Source organism: Heliangelus exortis, chromosome 10 (assembly GCF_036169615.1).
Source record: "Heliangelus exortis chromosome 10, bHelExo1.hap1, whole genome shotgun sequence".
In the NCBI taxonomy this organism is placed as follows: Eukaryota; Metazoa; Chordata; class Aves; order Apodiformes; family Trochilidae; genus Heliangelus; species Heliangelus exortis.
Window position 1 is genome coordinate 7655481 of NC_092431.1, and position 19139 is coordinate 7674619.

At 40.2% G+C, this 19139-nt stretch overlaps 1 protein-coding gene across 4 annotated transcripts in view; it reads right to left on the reverse strand.

Moving 5' to 3' along the window:
- Positions 1–4116: 4116 nt before the first annotated feature.
- The window catches only part of ZFYVE28 (zinc finger FYVE-type containing 28), a 142440-nt gene continuing 127417 nt past the window's right edge, over positions 4117–19139 (reverse strand). For all 4 annotated transcript variants that reach the window (XM_071753325.1, XM_071753322.1, XM_071753324.1 and 1 more), the window contains 3 exons: positions 17648–17752; positions 7228–7331; positions 4117–6348 (listed from right to left, as the gene is read on the reverse strand). In XM_071753325.1, coding sequence (XP_071609426.1) covers positions 6217–6348; positions 7228–7331; positions 17648–17752 — 341 coding nt within the window. In that variant the 3' untranslated portion in view covers positions 4117–6216. The remainder of the gene's footprint in view (positions 6349–7227; positions 7332–17647; positions 17753–19139) is intronic.

Consider the following 19139-nt stretch of genomic DNA (forward strand, 5'->3'; position numbering starts at 1 on the left):
ATCACAAACATAAATAAGCATCCCTGCAGAGCCTTGCAGAGCCATCAGCACTGGACCCCAGCAGCACAGAGGGCAGCAATGAAGGTACCATTTGGCAAGAATCAATTTCCTCAGGCAGCAAACACTGTGACAACATCTGAACCTTGAGGGGGGGACTGGAAAGCCTCCAGGAGCAGCACACCAGGCTGAGGGATTTATCACACCAGGCTGGTATACTCCATGGCTTCTGTGCTGTTTGTACTCAGAAGAAGCACTTTCATAATTGCTTGATTTGGGACTAAAGACTTTTCTGTTTAAAACCATACTAGAAGTATTTGATGACAGGTACTTGTTTGCACTACACAACGAGATTAGAAGAATTATTTTTTGCATGAATGGAAATTTCAGATTTTTAAATGTGAACACTACTTTTTTCTCTTTTCTTTGCTGCAGCAAGTAGAAAAAAAGATGAAACATACAATAAAGACAACAGCTACTCTCCCTATCTCCCTCCACCTGCCAAGAATTAGTATTTTTGTTAACATGAGGTAGAGAAGAACAGTACAGAAGTGGTGCATCTACTGCACTTGAGTGGACTTTTCTCCAAGATGCTTGAAAATACCCCAATGGAACAGGTAAGACAACACCACACATTCATTCTGGAATTTGATTTTAGCAAAACAATGGGAAAAATCTACCTTGGGCTAACCAATCCTCAGCTTCTCCAGGGCTCAGCTGCTCCTGCTGCCCCACCAGGTCCCAGGTCTCTGACTCAGGGCTGTGCCACCTGTAGTTTGTGCTTTTCCATGACCAAGGCTGGCTCTCTACTCGGGTATTTTTAGTGAGTGCCATCAAGAGTCTCTTCCTGAGACCTAAACTCTCCTTACTTTGTATCAGCCTGATTTTTGGTTTCTTTCCTGCAGCAATTACGTGGCCCTTGTTCAGTGTAAGTTGCATTGAAGCAGCATCTAAATACAAGTTGACATCCAAAAACCTCAGTGTTTCACAGCATAAGTTTTTGAGAGAGACATCAGTCACAGTTGTCTGTTTGTAAGAAGGAAAACCAGCCATGTTTCAAACACTGGCTATGGGAAAGAAATAAGGAAGTATTCTCCCTGAGACCTGGTTTGAATTCTAACTCCAATATTATTCCTTTAAGGAGAAAAAAAAAAAAATACAGCAATTAGGATGGGAGGAGCAAACATGATGGAGAAAACCTTTCAGGTGTGCAGCTGGGCAAGGTTTGCCTGCTTTGATTTCCAAGCAAGGCCAATGTCCTGTCCTGAAACAAACTCCAAAAAGCACGGGAATCAGTAGCTATGCAATTGGTCACTGAATTGAATGCATGGCAGCTTTACAGTCTGTTCCAATACACTTGGACCAAATTAGTTGAACTATTTGAATGGAACTTCTTTACATGGGGGCTGTAGCAGATTTCCTTCTAAAATAAAAAGTTAATTTTAGACAGACTATCTACAATCACCAGCTAAAACTTTTCATTTTTATTCCCCCCTAAAGAGACCATCCACCATTTGTTCCCCCAGAAACCACCCATCCAGATTACCTTTTCAGTACCTACAAGAAGTCTCCTCCTATACAAAAGCTGACAGTTCAGAGACAAACAGCCAGGACTTCTGAAGTACTTTGGCTTCACTTTTTTCTGCTCAATCTCAAGTGTTTGAGGCAAGGGATCACATAAATACATTTATGAACATGCAAGTGATTCTTTTCCAGTTTATATCTTCAATTATTAATTTCCAGTTTCCTGCAGATAAGCAGAAATTAATTTTAAAAAGCAAAAGAAAACAACCCCAAACCAGCAGGCTTTACTGCAGCATAATAAATAGAAAAACTACTAGTGAAGCAACAATTACAAATGGTCAGAAAAAATAATTATCAACTGCCTCTAAATTTCATCTCAGAGGCTCCACAAATGCAAACAAAGCACAGTACAAATCCTTCCACAATAAAGCCAGGACCATCCCACTGCCTTTAATGTTCCTGATAGGCAGCTTCTTACAAGCAAGGATCTCTGCCAGGGACAGCCCAAGGTAGAGCCCCAGCTCCTAAAGGATGACTTCCTCTAAACTGTCCAAAAGAGGCTGAGTTATGTCAATGTCATTTTCAGACAGAGCTTTTCAAAACCATGGACATTTTCAATACTGTTTTACAGGACATAATCAGAGAGAAGTTATCAGTACAAATGCAGTTACAGCTTGTTTTCAAAAAGACCAATTATGTCATTAAAACATAATCTTCACGCTTCCAGATTTGCTGTAACAAGTCTCTTCTTCATCCTTCTGGCCTAGTATTTTGCCATTTTTTGGTTTAAGAACAAAGAAAAGGCAGCTAAGTGAAGAAGTGATTGTCCTGGCAGAATCTATAATTTACTAACAGCTATTAAAACCTGGGATTTAGGATCCATTCTTTCTCCTCTACAAAGTAAAGGAATACTGCAGGACTTCAAACACTTTGGTGCAAGGCCTATGGCAGCTCAGGCAGCCAGGAAGGGCCTGTGCTGCAAGATGCTCTTGGAGGCACAAAGACACTAAATGAAGGTTTGGAATGAGCCTGTGCCAGGTAACTTGAAGGGCAAAATCTGGAAGCAAAAGGGATTAAAGCTCCTTGAATTGTCTAATATTGCCCTAATATTTCAGCCTGGAAGATACCTGAGGAGGCTACAAAAGACCTCTAGTTTATACACAGCAGGAACTGAAAGCTGGGTGATGGGATGGGGTAAAGGGTGAATGAGGGGAAAACAAAATAGCTAAAGAACCTCCAAAAACTGTCAAAAGGATGCCCAGTTGTCTACCAGACAAGCAACATAAATAAAGCATTATTCAGTGAAACCTTACCATCAAAAAACAGAGTTCACAGCAAGCATCTGACTCTGCTGAATAAATCTTCATTACAAATAAAGATGTTTGAGCAATCACAATCCCTCTGACGAAGCAGAAGGCAGAACCTCTGTGCCTGCCTGTGTGGGAACAGAGTGCTGCAGTCTTGGCACTCGGTGGAGAGATGCTATCAGGTTGCCATGGAAACGGGAGGATCCAGACCCAGCAGCTTTGACTCTGCATAGACTGACAGGGAGTTCAGCTGGGGACGAGACACTGAGAAGGCTGGTGGTTTCCTCCAGCTCCCAGGCAGGACTGTGATGCATTTGAAGCTTTCCTACAAAAGCTTCACAAAGCTTTCCTCATTTTTTTTTTTTTTTTCTTTCCCTCCCCCCCCCCCCATAAACAGCCTTGATTCAGGGGGAAGCTGCCAGGCAGGAGGGTTCAACACCAGGTGAATTGCTGCCCCTTTAACAATGCTGCTCTTACCTTATTAACCAGTATCACTCCCATTGTGGTATCCCCAAAAGGAAAACTGCTGTGTGGAACACACTGTGGTTTGGAGAAAAGACATCCCCTCTTCCCCTCAAAACCCTGAAGTGATGCAAATTTCATTTCAAAAGTCCCTTTAGGATAAATTTCTACAGTTAATTTTCTACTCTATTTGCACATAAAATATTACATATGTTGATTCAAATGCAATTTTAAACTCGTGTGCAGACTTTCCATCAATTTTTCCTGTTGCACCACTAAAACAGAGCTCCTGATGTAATATGGTTTTTCTTCAGTGAAATGGCATCTCAGTCCTCTGAAAACTAATTCTCAGACACCCTACAACAGTTTCATCCCAAAAGGAGCAGAGCAAACCAGCACTGGGCATTTATGCTTTGTAAGAATAACAGTGCAGGGGGATCCAAGAACCATTATTTTCATTGCAGATTTGTAGCCCCCACAGAAAAGGTTATTTGGATTTGACATGGGCAGATCAAGAAAAGGTTATTTGGATTTGATATGAGCAGATCAAATATGCCTCATGTTCCAAATGACCACAAAGACATTTTGGGAAGGGAAATTTTCAGCTGGTGACAGGAGGTAGCCCAAGGCAACACTAAGTGAGAGGACAGTACCTCCAGCTCTGATTTACCAGCCCTGCAGTTTGGGCAACTTCCATTTTCACATCTAAACTCATTTCTTTCATGTTCTTTGTGAAGTGGGAAAGCTGTAAGGTCAGTTTGTGTGACAGGCTGGCAGCTGTCACTCCATGTCAACAGACCGCGAAATGAAAGAGCAATCCAGCACATGGAAGTAGAAAGTCCTGACACTTTAATTATCTGAAGAGATTACAAGATGAAAGTCTTCCTTGAGGCAAATGTATATTAGTATTGATATAGTCATTGTGCTTTTCAGTAAGAGAAATAGGAGTCTGTATTTACATAAGAAACTATAGTGTCTGAGATCTTTAAATATCATATTTATGGAAATGATTCTGAATTACAGCATTTACAAAATAAACAAGCTTGAATAAATATTCAGTCCATTAAATAAGATTTCTTTTAACAGAAGCAACTTTTTGTGCATATTTATTACACAATTGAAGTTTGTTGTATTTTTTTATCCTATAAAAGAAGCATTAATTTTTTTTTCTTTCTAAAAATAAACCTGCAATAATCATTGCAATGTGAAGCCTGAGATATAAGCCTGAATAAGTATCATTGCTTGCACCACATTACCCACCTCCCACCAGTTGCCCAGCCCCATGCCTTTCCAAACTCTGGTGAATGCCAACACTTCAACCTCCATGGGAAGGATTTCAGGGAAATAATAATAACAAAAATATAAATAAGGTGAGGACAACACATCATAGCTGACATTGTTTACAAAGAGCATCATAAGGCTTGTGAATTACACATAAACTAAGTGAAACTGTTTCATCTGATTCAAAATGACAGTAGTACTGATCTGAGGTACCCTTCTATGGCTCATTAACACTGAATATTAACCTCTTAAATGGAATATCACCCCAAAAATAAAAGAACCCAAGCAACACTGGCCAGCTCTGCTTTATCATTCTGAATGATGACCCTTTGTGAGCACAACACCACAACTTCCTGATCCTTTTTTGTACTTATACTTTGAAACACAGTGTGTAACACTGCAAGGAAAGGGGATGCAGCAAAGAGCTCTTGATCTGGTTCCCTCTGTAACCACAGCACACACCATCTTGCTTTTCATGTAGCTAACTCAAAGGATGTCCAAATGTCTTTGAAACCTCAGTGCTCAGGGAGCTCTTACTGCAAATACTTTGGTGCAAGATCATAGCATGAATCCATGTGAGTTTTACTTCTTTCCTCTCCAAGTGAAGATAAAATAAATCCCTGTCATTTCAAATAAATACAAATTTCTTCTGAGTTGTTAGCATGAGTGAAGTAACAGTATGCAGTATTTTACAGTTACTCTGCCAAACGTGGATGACAACGTGTTGCACATTCTGTAAGACCTTCTGAATAGATGAATAGGTATTTGTCTTTAAAAAAATAACATTTAAAAACTCAGTATAGGAAAAAAATGTCACATCTACTGAATTAGGCTGCTTAACTCTTTCAAAAATATGTATATTAATATTCATTTATTCATTTGGTAACCATTTCCTCTGGATTTGTTATGTTTTAAAATGCTGATATAGAAATCAAAGTGTAAATGATGTAGAGTATAAGTACTTCCAAAACTCAGAAATACAGAACTGGAAACCGTAAAACTTAATTTTTAGAAGACAACTTGGAGTTATTGCTCTGCTTGGTAAATGAAAGGCAACAGAAATACACTGCTTCAGGACCTTCAGTGCTTTCTACATGATGCACAGAAAAAATCTGCCTTTGTAAATACCGAATATGGATTTGGAATAGTTTTGCTCTAATTAATCTTAGGTAGCAAAAATCTAGAAAAGGGAAAGTTAAACCTCAGCGGGAGGGAGAACACTGACATCCACAGCCATGCTGGTATTCCAGTGAGCACAGAAGTGTCAGAGCTTTGGGACTGATTTACTGGGACGGACTCGTTAACCAGCTACTCGTTTCCTAGCGCTCAAGATAAGCAGCAACCCTTGCTCAATTCTCTGAGCCCTATTTCCTTCCACACAGTGCATTTGTTCTGCATATGGCATCGTAACATTAATGTTATAAATTTATGGAAGACTGTACTGTAGCCTTAGAACTACAGACGCTTCATACTTCCCTTTAGCAGCTTAGGAAAATGCAATAAAAACTGTCTGTACAAAATTTATAATAATGGATGTCAAAGCCTATGTTCCCTCACAGGGTCCCTCTTTCAAGTTAATTCTTGGCTTGGGTCAAATATATCAGTCCATGTAAGACTCCAGAAGACACACCAGTAGTTTAATAAGTCAGATACCAGCTTTGTCACTATAGAAAGGAGTGACATGGAACATGTAGCAGTGAGTGCAAACACGGACAGGCTTCATCTGACCATAACGAGGTAATGGAGCAGAGTGAGAGGAACAGCGGGAACAGAAGATCTGAAAAACAAGAGGGAGAGTTCACTTTGAAGAACTGGACTGGATCAAAGTGATTTCAAGGGAGGGAAGAGATAACCATACATGCTGGACTCCTCTGTATCTGAAACACCACTCTCAGTGTAGTTACTGAAAGCCCTCTGCAGAAAATTCCTAGCACAGTGACCAATCCATCTGACTGTGTTGAGCCCAAGCACTGACAAGAGCCAAGGCAGGCTCACAGGGGAAGGCAGCTCCATCAGAAATAAGAAGAAGCATCTCCTTCACTGGCTTCAAAGAAAGACTAGAAAAATACTTGTGAAAAACACATTCCTAATCCTGCAAATCCACTTTAAAGCTAAAATGGCTTCTCTACCCTCTGTAACTCATACAGCAGCATGCAAAACTGGACTGCATATTTCTGGCTTTCCAAGGCAAGTGGCTACCTTTGTCTCCTTTGCTCCCTCTTCCTCCCCCACAAACCTGCAAAGCCCTACACACCACAGTCCCCCTGCATAGGCTTCAAAAGAAAACAGAAGGACACAGTGTCCCCACAGCTGAGCTGTGAATCACCCCTCAGAGGGAAGGCTGCTGGGGCACATTAAAGCTTAGCACAGGAGTCCAGAGTGACTCTGGATCTGGGGAGTTTGTGGCAGGATCTCAATGGGGAGTTCTGCTTTTTAGCAGACAAATGCTTATTGCTGTTTAAAAGTCAAAACCCTCACCCCTGACACTTTCTAAATGCAGGCTGAGCAGTTGATAGCCGAGACATACAAAAGCACTTGTGATCCGAAAACTCCAGCCAAGTGTGTGCACTTTGCTGTGCAGATGAGTTCCTCTGGCACACATAAATTTGCTGTTGGGCACAGAGTTTCCCCCATGTTTGACTGAGACATTCATTACCTTGCCACAGCTCCGACAGTGATGCTTCCTGCGAATAACTGTGAAAGGAGCCTTGCATGCAGTGCAGTAGCTGCAGACTTCATCTGGAACCCAGTCAGGAGGATCTGTCAGAAACACAGCAACAAAATGGAACATAAATCAAAAGGGAATAAAAACAAACATGCAATTACTAGATCCTCCAGGGAGCAGGGAGAATAAAATATAACAGCAGCTGCTCTCATCTGAGTTTTTCAAGGTGCTTTGCAAACAGGCAGCCAGGTGAGGTTAGGATGCCTGAGAGGGCTCAAATCCCCCCTTCTCACCCAGGCTTCCACTGTTGGGCACAGCACAGAGGGCACTGAAACAGCACTGAAATAGCAGCTCTGGAATAAAAATGAAACTTATCCTGTTATAGTGAAAGGGGCAGGAAAAAGGAGATAAGCAGACTAAAATATGAAGAGACTTATAAAGCAGAGCTGGAACACAAGTGTTTTTGTCAGTACAAGCAGCCACCAAAAGAAGGTTAGAGCTGAGATCATTCCCTACCTCTTCAGCCCTCCCAACAAAGGCTGACTGCCTCTGCAATGAGGCAACCAGCTCCACAGGTAATAAACTTGGAACCTGATTACTGTCTGCTAAGCTGTTAGGACTCTTACTGGAAGTCACCAGTAACTGCAACAAAACCACAAAATCAAATGCACCAGTCTTTGCAGAGAAAGGATTTGACAATTATCCCTAACAGCATGTTTCAGTTCATGTATCCTGCGAGCTCTCTAACCTTTCATAAAAGCCAAGCAGGGAGACAATTTGTTTTTGGCAAAGCAGAATGTATTAGGGTCACTTCTGCAGAGCTGCTTCTGCCAGAGACAGGCTGACATGACTCTCTGAGAATCTAAAATTACGAGCACAGAAATGATGTAGCTAATTGCTTAATTAAGATGTTAAAAATCTAATGAAGGGCAAAGCAAGTTCTGTCCAGAAGGAATCCATGGACACAGTGAATATGAACTGCTGGATGTATTTACCCAAGTTCCCTGCATGCCCCTTCTCTCAGAATATTATTTACAATGTGCAACCCATGCAATTGCTGATTTATAAACCTGACAAGCAAAATCCCTGCCTCAAGGAGCATATTATCAAACACCAAAATAGATGGTGCAGTTAATGCAGAGGTCAAGAGGGCTATAGCTACAGGCACAAAGAAAATAATTAAATGAAAAATCCACTGTATTCTTTACATATAACTATGACCAGTTTTCATGTGCCTGTCACATAACACTTGTCAAATTAAAAAGAAAAAGGATATAGCATTCAATGTAGAAAAGCAGATTAGTAAGACAAAAGAGAACTTTTATGGGCTTCTCTAAGCCATTTTGCAAGTTATACTAGTTTAAGGAAGCAATCTTTCATTTAATGAACAAACTGGTCCAATAAGTCACAACTATAGGGATAGCAACCAACACCAAAGTCTCTGTGCAGAGAAATGACCAGTGGAGTGAAAAAGGAGATGGCACATAGCAGCCTTCAGCTCATCCCTGGGAACAGTTCACCAAAAAATGAACACAGACCTGGCAGAAGCAGTTTTGGGAAGATACCTCCTTCATTACCTGTTTATCAACTGCATTATAATGTGGGCTACCATATTCAGGGAGGTACTAATTTTAATATTCACAGAAAAGCACCAAAACACAGGCCCTTTTTGTACAAACCACAGCATGGCAATATAAATCACAACTTCTACAGAATAATCACTCCTTCCCTTAGCCCATGATTACTCCAGACACATTCCAAGCCACCACAACCCCACCACAAAGGCTCTGGAGTTCATTGGCTGAAAGCAGGGTCCTTATCAGGTGTTTAACATTTGGGTTATGGTTTGTTTGTGCTTTTTAGTTTGGTTTTGTTTTGTTTTCACTTTTAAGTGCAATGTTGAGAAAGTTATTTTTAACTGACCTCATATGCATTTAATTGTCTCCACCGCTAAATACAAAGAAAATATGCAACCCCCTCCCTGAGAACCAGCAAATTTGTTTTGATAAATAGCCACCTCATAAACTTGTGATAGTCATACAACCTGTATTTCATGGTTACAGGATTATTTGACTGCCAGATGAATTCCTCTGCAAACTTTTTTTTATAACTTCATAAATAAATAAACGACATCTTAGTGGTATATGTATAGAAACAGCATAACCCTCTCTCTAGAATGTTTTTCACACCAGAGGGAATCTCTTTACTTCCATGTTGGTGTCATGTCAGCTGATTATCTAAATTAATGCATCAGCAGAGTGAGTTAAAGGGCACATTTCCCCCCCAGACATTGACTCAACAAGAGCAGGGCTTTTGGGGGGGCTATGGGGCAGCCCTGTGCTCCACTGCTGCTGGGCTGCTGTGCCCTCCCAACATCCCAGTGCCTGTCCCTGTGCTCAGCTGCACTGCAGCACGCCCCCAAATAGTAACACTTGGTTATGTAATGGTTTTTAACACTCCAAACGCTGTACAAACATCATCTGCTTTAATCCTCACCACCCAGCTACAGTCAGTAAGTCTGGGAGTGGAGAAATCAGGAGAAAAATGTCTTGCTCCCTGAAATAACATTAGAAACAAGGAACCCGGGGACACTAGGTCTATGCCTTTGCTTCCAGTTTTGGCTGAAAAAGCCCCAACACTGAGTACAAACACAGAGCCTTCATTTTAAGAGTACACACTTGCTGGGATTCAAACACAATCCCAGACTGGAGCCAAAGTGCTTGCACTGTCAGGAAGGATGGAGCCCCAAATGCCTCTGTCTCTCTGAGGCTGTGCAAGCCCTGGTGGCAATGGGATGACCACCCCAGGTCCCCTTTGCAAGCCTCATCTCAGCCTTGGGAGCAGCCTTTCTGATTTACCTACATTACCAATTGAGTCATCAGGCTTTTTATAGAACAGGTTTTTGAAATATTCTCCGAAGAGCAGTTTCGTGAGGGGATAAAGCTTTGTTATGAGGAACAGAGTGAGTTAGACAAATTAAACCCCTAGCATTAGCCTGGAGATGTTGCTGGAAGCACGGCAGCATCACTGCACCTCTAGGCTTTTTATGTGATAGTCCTTCTCTGGGCTATCCTGCTCCATTAGCTCTGCAGGCAGCAGAAAATGGAGACATCCAGTCCCTAAAGCACTATCTGCCCGTGCTGCGGGGATTTGTACAAGGAATGGAGGGAAAAAATTTGTTCGTGGGCTAATTGGCCCACTGCTTTATCATGCAATGAGAGTTAAAAGAATTCTGCTGGGAAACAGATGAAGACCACGGCACAAACATCAAAGAGGAGGAGGAAGGGAGGGAAGGGATTAACAAGACAGAAGAACTCCAAAATGTATTTCTGTAAGCAAACATTAAAAGCCTGTACAGAAAAAAAGGCAGAGAAAGGAACAGAAACAAGTATTTAAATGAGCAAGAAACAAATCTAGAGAAAAGGCACAAGATAAAATTAAATAGTGTGAAGACTGAAAAAGACATTTTAAATAGAGAAACAGTACTCTTAATTCTTAGGTATTCAAAAATATTGCATTACAATCTCACATAAACCATGACAACTTACAGGGTTTTGTTCACATTGTAGCTTTTAGAATTCATCTTTATATGTCTGCAACTTTGTTAGCAAAAAGTTTTGCATTCTAAAAAAAGTTAAAAATCTCACATAAACCTAAGATGCTGGGGCTCTAAGAAAGACACAATCATGATAGAAAACATAGACACTGTAAAAAATTACAAAAACCACCTGCAAAGTAATTTTGCTTATAAGCATATATATATACACATATACATATGTATATATATTTGCTTGCACCTATAGCAGTCCCATCTAATCTTACAAAAACAAGGAGGAAATCTCAGTGTCCCAGAACACAAGGAGAGGAGAGCCTGGTCCCAGATCCACCAACAGTGTTGATTCAAACAAGCTTAGACCAGAGAGTTCATTCAGTGGTGTGGATACTGAAGAGACTGTGTTGGAGGGCAGAGTAGGGAAATACTCCCTGAAGCTGCCAGAGCTTGCAGAATGCCTAATTTAGCAAATCTATATTCTCGTAGAAAACAAATTAGGAAACATGCACACCATGACTCCCTGATGAACAGCAGCTATGAAACTGTAAGCTTGTGGTGGTGTTTGCATTATGGCCAAACAATTCCAAGAACAGACCTAATCTGCATCTTTTTTTAATCAAATATTCCTAAGGCAGAGCTTAAACTGAAGGTTCCTCCTGAATCGATGTGTATTAGATTTTAGAGCACCTCATCCATAACCCTGATTATGCTTTTACCAAACTAATCCTCAGAGGGCTGTTCCTACAGCAGCCTGTGGAACTTACACCACTGCAGCCACCAAAGTGTGTTACCCCTACAGCTGAGCAAAAGGTCAGATGGACTCGCTGCTGCTCTTCTGACCAAAGCAGGAGTTGTAAATTCTCAGTTTTAAGTATGGAAATCAGACTAAGGTGACACGACTTTACCCCTCACTTCAACTGCTGCAGTAAGAAAACCCTTTTGACCCTTTACACACAATTTTCCACATATCATTCTGGGCCATCTCTGACTTGATATAAGATTCCCAGCAGGCAGTTGTGCCAAAGTCATCTTGACTCTTGCTCAGCAGATTCAGTATTGATTACAACTGGTATGAAATTTTTCAATAAAAAGAAATTTTCTGCTTCATCAATATTATTTGGTGAAAATTTCAGAGGTGAGTGAGAAAACAGAGGTACAGACTTACTAGCTGCAGGGACAGCTCTTGTCAATTTTCTTGGATTGGAGCTTCTCTGAAAATCTAGAAAGCTTTCACCAAAGCATGGAGCTTTGCAGACTTGGGCTCAAGCCTCTGCTTGATCCCACACAACCATGAATGATGATCTCCCACTTTCTGTACAGGTACATGATCAGCAACTCATTCTCTGGGTGAAAGAATTATTTACATAAATGGAACAACTGAGACAAATCACTGGCTACCACTGCAATATGGTTCAAATCTTCATGTTAAGTCAGATGTACCAGGGGCTTGGTTCTTTAATATAAGCATTACTAGGAGAGTCTCTCTCTGTAGGAGCTACCAACATCATCAAAAGCAAGACCTACTATACTACATGCCAGAAGAACAAGTGTGGGTTTAGGACAAGAAAAAAATAAATTAAAATCTAATAAAAAAATCCCACTTACGTGACTGTGGAGCTAAACAAGCCTGTCCTTTATTGTACTTACAGGATATTTTCTCAACAAAGTCTCAACAAGTTCCACACTCTGCTGGCAGAGAGGGATAGTCTTTGGAAAGGTAAAAGGCTCAGAACAAGTTCTTAAATCCTAAGTCAGATCAAATTACTGCAACACAGTGTAAGAACTGTACAAAATCCTGCAGTTTTACATGCATCAATAAATATGCTCAGCTGATATAAAACATTGCCTCAATATGGAAAACTTGATATTAGAGTCTTCTCTCACACAGCCTAAAGCAGAGCTGCTGAACAAGGAAAAAGTAAAAAGTTCTGTGGACAGAGTATGTTTGGCTACTGAACTGTGCAACAATTTAACTTCTTTCATTTACAAAGTGTTGCAGGTCATCATTATAAATAATAGAATAGATAGAGGCAGGAGGACAAAAGAAAAACTGAAGCATTTAGCTGGTGTTGACAGCTAATTCTACAGGAGGATGGGTGGGTTTTCTCAACCTTGTGACTTCTTATTGCAACAAGAACAGGAGCTCAAGCCTTGGGACCATAAATTACTGAATTGTGCCCAAGCTGCTGGTTGGAGGGCAGTGAGGACTTGGAGCCAGGCAAAAGTGGGTGGCCTGGAACATTAAGAGGTGGAAAAGGACCAAGGAGAAATCGTGTGTTGTCATGCAGCAAACAGATGCTGAAACCATTTGGCACAGTTCTTTGTTCTGGCAGCCACAGCAAATCCTTCATGGCTTGGAGTTATAACTTGGTGGCAGTGAGCAAGGCAGTTCTGTAGGGATGCTGGAGTAATAAGGAGTGAAATGAATGTATGGCTGCAGAGTGCTGAGATGCTTCTGCAAATACTTTCATGGAGCACCAACAGTTTCATAAAACTTTCTGGTTTTCCTTGAGAAAATCTGATTTCTAGATGTCTCATGCTTATCTTTAGAGAAGTGTAACTCAATTCCTTAGCCAGCCTGTAACATGACATTGACAATCAGAAATACTGCCTTCCTTCAATAGCAACTGATTAATTTTCCTAAGTAATAAATTAACCCAAAATACATGTATGGTCTGAACTCAGATTTGCCAAAGGTAACTATTAAAATTATCAAGCTCACAAGGATAAAAATAATGCTCCCAACTATGGTCAGCAGGGACCCATGTTTGATCACATTTACAGAATGATAAAAAATATATAAAAATATATCAAAGCAAACAAAAAAACCAAGTCACTCTATGCCTGTGGGTATGTATATGCATACACACACACATATATATATATATATATATATATACAGAAACGTATATGGATAACTGTTATCTAATAATAAGCACGTTTTATGTTGGGGCTGGAAAGAAGATCAGAGACACATAAATGGCAGAAAGACATCAAACAGTTACTTCCCTGATATTCTGTGTTTTTTTAAAGCTACAGTACATGCTAAGAATGACTCAGCTCTTTCCCAGCAGAGACACATTTATATTAGATTAACTAAGAGTAACCTTCTTATATATTCAGTAGTGGAGATTGCTTTAGTTTGTGTGTGATCCATGATGCCCACTCTTAGTTCCACGCAAACTTCTTGGTCACCTTGTTACCCAGCAGTGGTTTGTCCCAAGCTGGAGCTCAGGAAATTCCCAATAACTTTCTCCCCTTGCTGTTGAAGAGCTCATTAGGAGCCAGGGAGAAAGGCAGCACCACAGAAAGTCCCAGGACACAGACCCCTTCTGCTTTTCCTGCAATTTGGAGCAAGCACCACTGGTAGCAAAGAGCCCAACCTGCTTCATTCTGAGCAGCTGCCACTACAATTTGCTTTCAGATTACACACAGAACTTTGACCCCACTGGCTATCTCCACCATACAACCAGGGTGTGAAATTTTACTATATTTAAAATTCATTTATGGTATATCAAATATAGTCATCTTGTATTCTAGGAAAATATAAATAGATTTGATTTACATTACCTCTCTATAAAAATACAGTGCTTTTCATACTCTATGAAGTACAAACACATATGCTTCCTCAAAAAAAAAGTCCTAGAGCATTAGGACAGCAAAGATCAACACATACACTATAGGCTCATCAGTACCTTTGAAAATGCTTTTGTTTTGGAATGACAATCTGTAGTTTGTTTTATTTCAACCTTCAGCAGGTCACAGGATTTAACTCCTCTACCCTTGCCAATGTCAGCTGGCTCATAATAAACATTCATATTTGTTTTATGACCCAGACCAGCTGGTGGGTTTTATATAGAGTAAGAATGAGAAATCTGACAAAAACAAGTGATTTGTCTTCATAATCTGAGAAAAGGCTGGAGCCTTCACTAGAATCTTAAAACTATTCCTGTATTAGTTCAGGTTGCTGTGCTTGCTTACTTTTTTTTTTATTACCATTGATTAGATGCAATTTTGAATATTCTGTACTTTCAGTAAGAGGGATTTGTTTCATAATTGGAAAAAGCTTTCCTGGCAGGTAGCTTGCTGGGCTTTCTCAATTTGATACACACTCATGTTCTGTCACAATGACAGAAGGAAGGAGCTACTGATGCACTCATTTGCTTTAAATTGCTTTCACTTTCAGTTGGAATCAAAGAGTGACCTGAAATGATGTACACAAAAGGGTATAATTAATTTTGGTGCAGTGCTGTCAATAGACTGGTGCAACGTTCTTAGACTTTGCACTGAATCCATTTATAGTGATAGCTGTGGGGTCCTCCTGTTGGTGGCCTCAGGCCCAGATTTGGCCTGGAGGATAAACCCACCTTGCTGCAAGAAGTAGGGCACAATGGTCATACAGCAAAAGTTGTCCTAATAATCTTCCACCTGCACCCAAACATTACCCAAAGTCATGGGCTGTTGCCTTCACAGCAGCCAGTAAAAATGAGGTAAGTGGGGAGGTGGTGTGAGGGGGAAAAGGAATGTGGCTGCTGAGGTTAAAATACTGCTCTAAGTGTTTATATACTGCTATGCCTCATGCTGGATGCTTAGGGGTGGCAAACATATCTATCCCATTAGCTACCACTGCATCCCTGAGTGAAAAAAAGTCTGTACAGCTTTGTCAGCAATGACTTTGTGACCTGAAGGGAGAGGGGACTGGAATGTATTTGAGGAGACAGGGACAGAATGGGTGCTTCTACAGGTCCCGCAAATTCAACAAACTATTCCACTTCAGATGCTCCTTTTTGTAAACCTTTTGTAGTTCTGGTTTGGAAGGTGGAACTTATCCCCAGCAACCTTGTCTCTTGTGTTAGAGAAAGCTCCTGCCCCTCAGGAAGTCTGAAAGCCAAGTAACAGCAGATGATGCTATTTAGTTCACATGATCAGAGGAGCTGTACTGATTTGTGTGAGCAGTTACTTACAGCATAATCACTTATACACAAGTGAAGATTATCTCTTGGTTAGGACAACCTTTGCTGCATGAATAGGAATCCCTGAGAAAATCTGCAAGGAGACTGCCTCAAAAATGCCCCAGCCTCGTCAGTGAGCAAGCATGGGTACCCAGGGCAGAGTACCTGGAGGAGCACTGGCAATGGGCTCTGTTCAGAGGACAGCTAGCATCATAAAACATGGTGCCAAGCCAGCATCTATTTCTTCAAAAAGGGCTTGGTTACCCCACAAGGCTCCATTTTCCATCACACATGCATATGTGAAACACTTGCTAGTTTGGAACAAAGGTACAGGCAGGGATCTATTGTTTCTGCAGTTATCTGCTTATGCTGTTAATACTACAGGTTGGGTTTTACCATTTGCTTAGGGCAGGGACAGAACTGAGTCATGTTGCCTGGGTCTTGTAGGGGCCCTTGAAACAGTGAAGATCTCCTCTTACTGCAATCCTACAAAGCCATAAAATCACCTAAGCATCCAGACTGTTATCCTCGATTTCAATAAATAACCTCCCAAGCCCTCGGCTGTCCCACAAACAAAAATTCCCCTGTGCCAACAGAATACACCACAAAAAGCTGAGGAACCTTAAAGGATGAGTAACAGGCCAGGGAAGTGAAGTGACTGTGCCACAACAAAATGTACATCCACTGTGAGAAGATTCTTCAGCAGTTCAGAATAACTTGCTTTCCAGTTCTATAAGACAAAATCACTGACAGCATGAGGGATTGATTTGAAGCAAAAGAATATGAACTGAAATGGTAGAGAGTGAATAATCTCTTGCATTCTTTTCCAATGGAGCCTATACATAGTAAGGATTTTGCTTCAAGATTTGCTCTTTATTGCCCCTTATGTGACACACTGAATTATGGCGCAATAGAAAAATCAATTAAAATGACTACTGAATAGTTCTCTATCTGCCACCAAATCATCTTCCTCCAGAAGAGATAACATTTCTATAGTGCATTATACATGAATTAGCCCTGCTGTTCTAAATAAATAGATTAGATTTGAAATCTGAAGCCTGCAGCTTCAGAAGGGTGAGGAAGCAAACTCAAAAGAAAATGGGGTTTTTATAAGACCAATATAACAGAAACGGTAGTGTTACTCTAAAAGCTAATCTTTAAGAGATGCTTCCCCCCCATCTGCACACCTCTCCACCCTGTGATTTCTGATCTTTATAACAAATAACATGAACTAACATTTCTGTTGGTTATTCCCCCTTGCACACAAGCTAAGACATGCACTGCTTACCCCTTAGTTCTCAGTCATCACGCATGCAAAAACTTTCACAAAAAGAACAGAACTGTATGTGGACAAATAGATAACAACAGATCAAAGTTGTAAAGCACAGAGAAACTACTGCACAACTGGATTTCTGGGAAGCTTAGATACAGCTTCATAGTTGATGGTTGTGTTGTATGTATCACTTTGCCAGAGACACCACCTCTGATAACTGGGCTCCTGGTGTGCTGAAACCACCACTTAGCCCTCATGATCAAAGCCAATTGCTTTCTTGTTTGCTTCATCTCATACTTCTCATTCCTTTTTTTTTATTCTATGGCTGCAAGTGTTCTGATATCTTTTAATCAATTTTTTATATTGCGTTTACCGTATGAGGGCTATAGCCCACGACTGAGTCCTAAGCACTCTGACAACAGCTCAGGTTAAAAAAAGAGAAAAATCCCACAACTTTTTGAGCTGTTATATGAAGAAATAAGCTCAGTTTATCATCTGACTTTGTCTCTAAATCATACTATGACAATATTTTATGATAATTTTCCAGGGCCAAACTTTGAGTTTTCTTTTTTAATGATTATTTTCTATACATCAGTGTTTTCTCATTTGAATTCTGAAGAAAAAAAAACGTACCTTCGAAGTCCCCATCTCTGGCTTTTGCTGCAAGTTCTGAGGATGAAATACTTTCTTGACATAAAGCACAGTCTTCCAACGCTGCATTCCTTAAACCCTGATTAACTGTAAAACAAACCAAAAAGTTCTTGAAGTTCTATTTTCCAATTTTCACTTAAAATACTCATGTTAGGACTTCCAGGATGAGATTACAACAGCCTCTATATGTATCTTCCTATACATCTTGCAAGTAGATTGAGAACAACCAGAGAGTTGCATCTTAGGTACAATCACATAAATAAAAGCAAAACTTTAATCCTCAGCTTCTATGAGGATCCTTAACTTCTATTCTCTCGTTTTGCTTATGCTTACTTTTATCAACCCCTTTTTAAAATATAATTGTTCATGCATTAGAAATGTTTCCAACCAAATATTGACTACCATATCTATCCAAGCAATAATTCTTTACAGATCCATTTCTTTTATTACTGCTCTGTGAATGTTTGGGAGGGCTTTGATCCTCTCCTTGGCAATTCTGTCTAATCCCTTTTTCTCTTGCCAATACCAAAGCAGTCTCTTCTCATGTCAAGACACACTGCCACCAGGAAAATGTTGTAGAAGTGTCAACCAAATGTAAGAGAGGACTGCAATGCATGTTGTGTGTTGTTGCACTGCAGAGATGGGTTTGATTGGAGGTTTTTCTGCTAAACTTAACCAACTTCTAACAGCAATCCATGTAAAATCATCAATGCTTTTAAAATGAAACTGGAAGAAAGGGAAAGCAAATGTTTTCTATCATGAGGAAGGGGAAAAAAAAAAAAGACCGATCTGATCACCTTCAGATGAGAACAGTTCCAACCATAACAAAGGACAAAAAAAAGGTAATTGTGGTCTTGCTGGGATGACATGGTTATTCTTAGACTGGTTAACAGACTTGCTTCTTTGAGAAAGAAATAATCAAAATGGTGTCAGAGAAAATAAAATCACTTGAATTGGCTCATTATCTAGTTTTGGATCCATTACCTTAATTACCTAGAAGTGGCTGTTTTAATATATTGAAGCCAAATGCAACATTCTGCACTTTCTACAAGACAGCTCAGATTTCAGCCTTTCCCTGAGCATTCTCATCTTGGAGTCTGCTCTTTTTACAGAGCTATATAAACTGCAAAAATCAGAGGTACATGTCTGGATAAATTAAAATGTGTTCAGTATGAAGTAATACCAGAAGAAAAAAGCAATTCAGTAAGTCCAAACCCTGCATACATTATGTTATGACCATATGAGCTACAAACACTGTTCTGCTATACACAGGAATATGGAAGTGAGCAGACACTCTGAAACTTTTAACTCTTCCAACATTTGCCTCAAGACAGACTCATTGTAGCTATACTTTCAGAAACTTCCTCCTTTTTACAGTCTATTTCCATGTCTTTTTTAAAAACTTGAGCGAAATCACTGTACAAAGCGCTGACAAAAAATTAACAAAATGTTAAGGAAATTCCTGTCAAATATT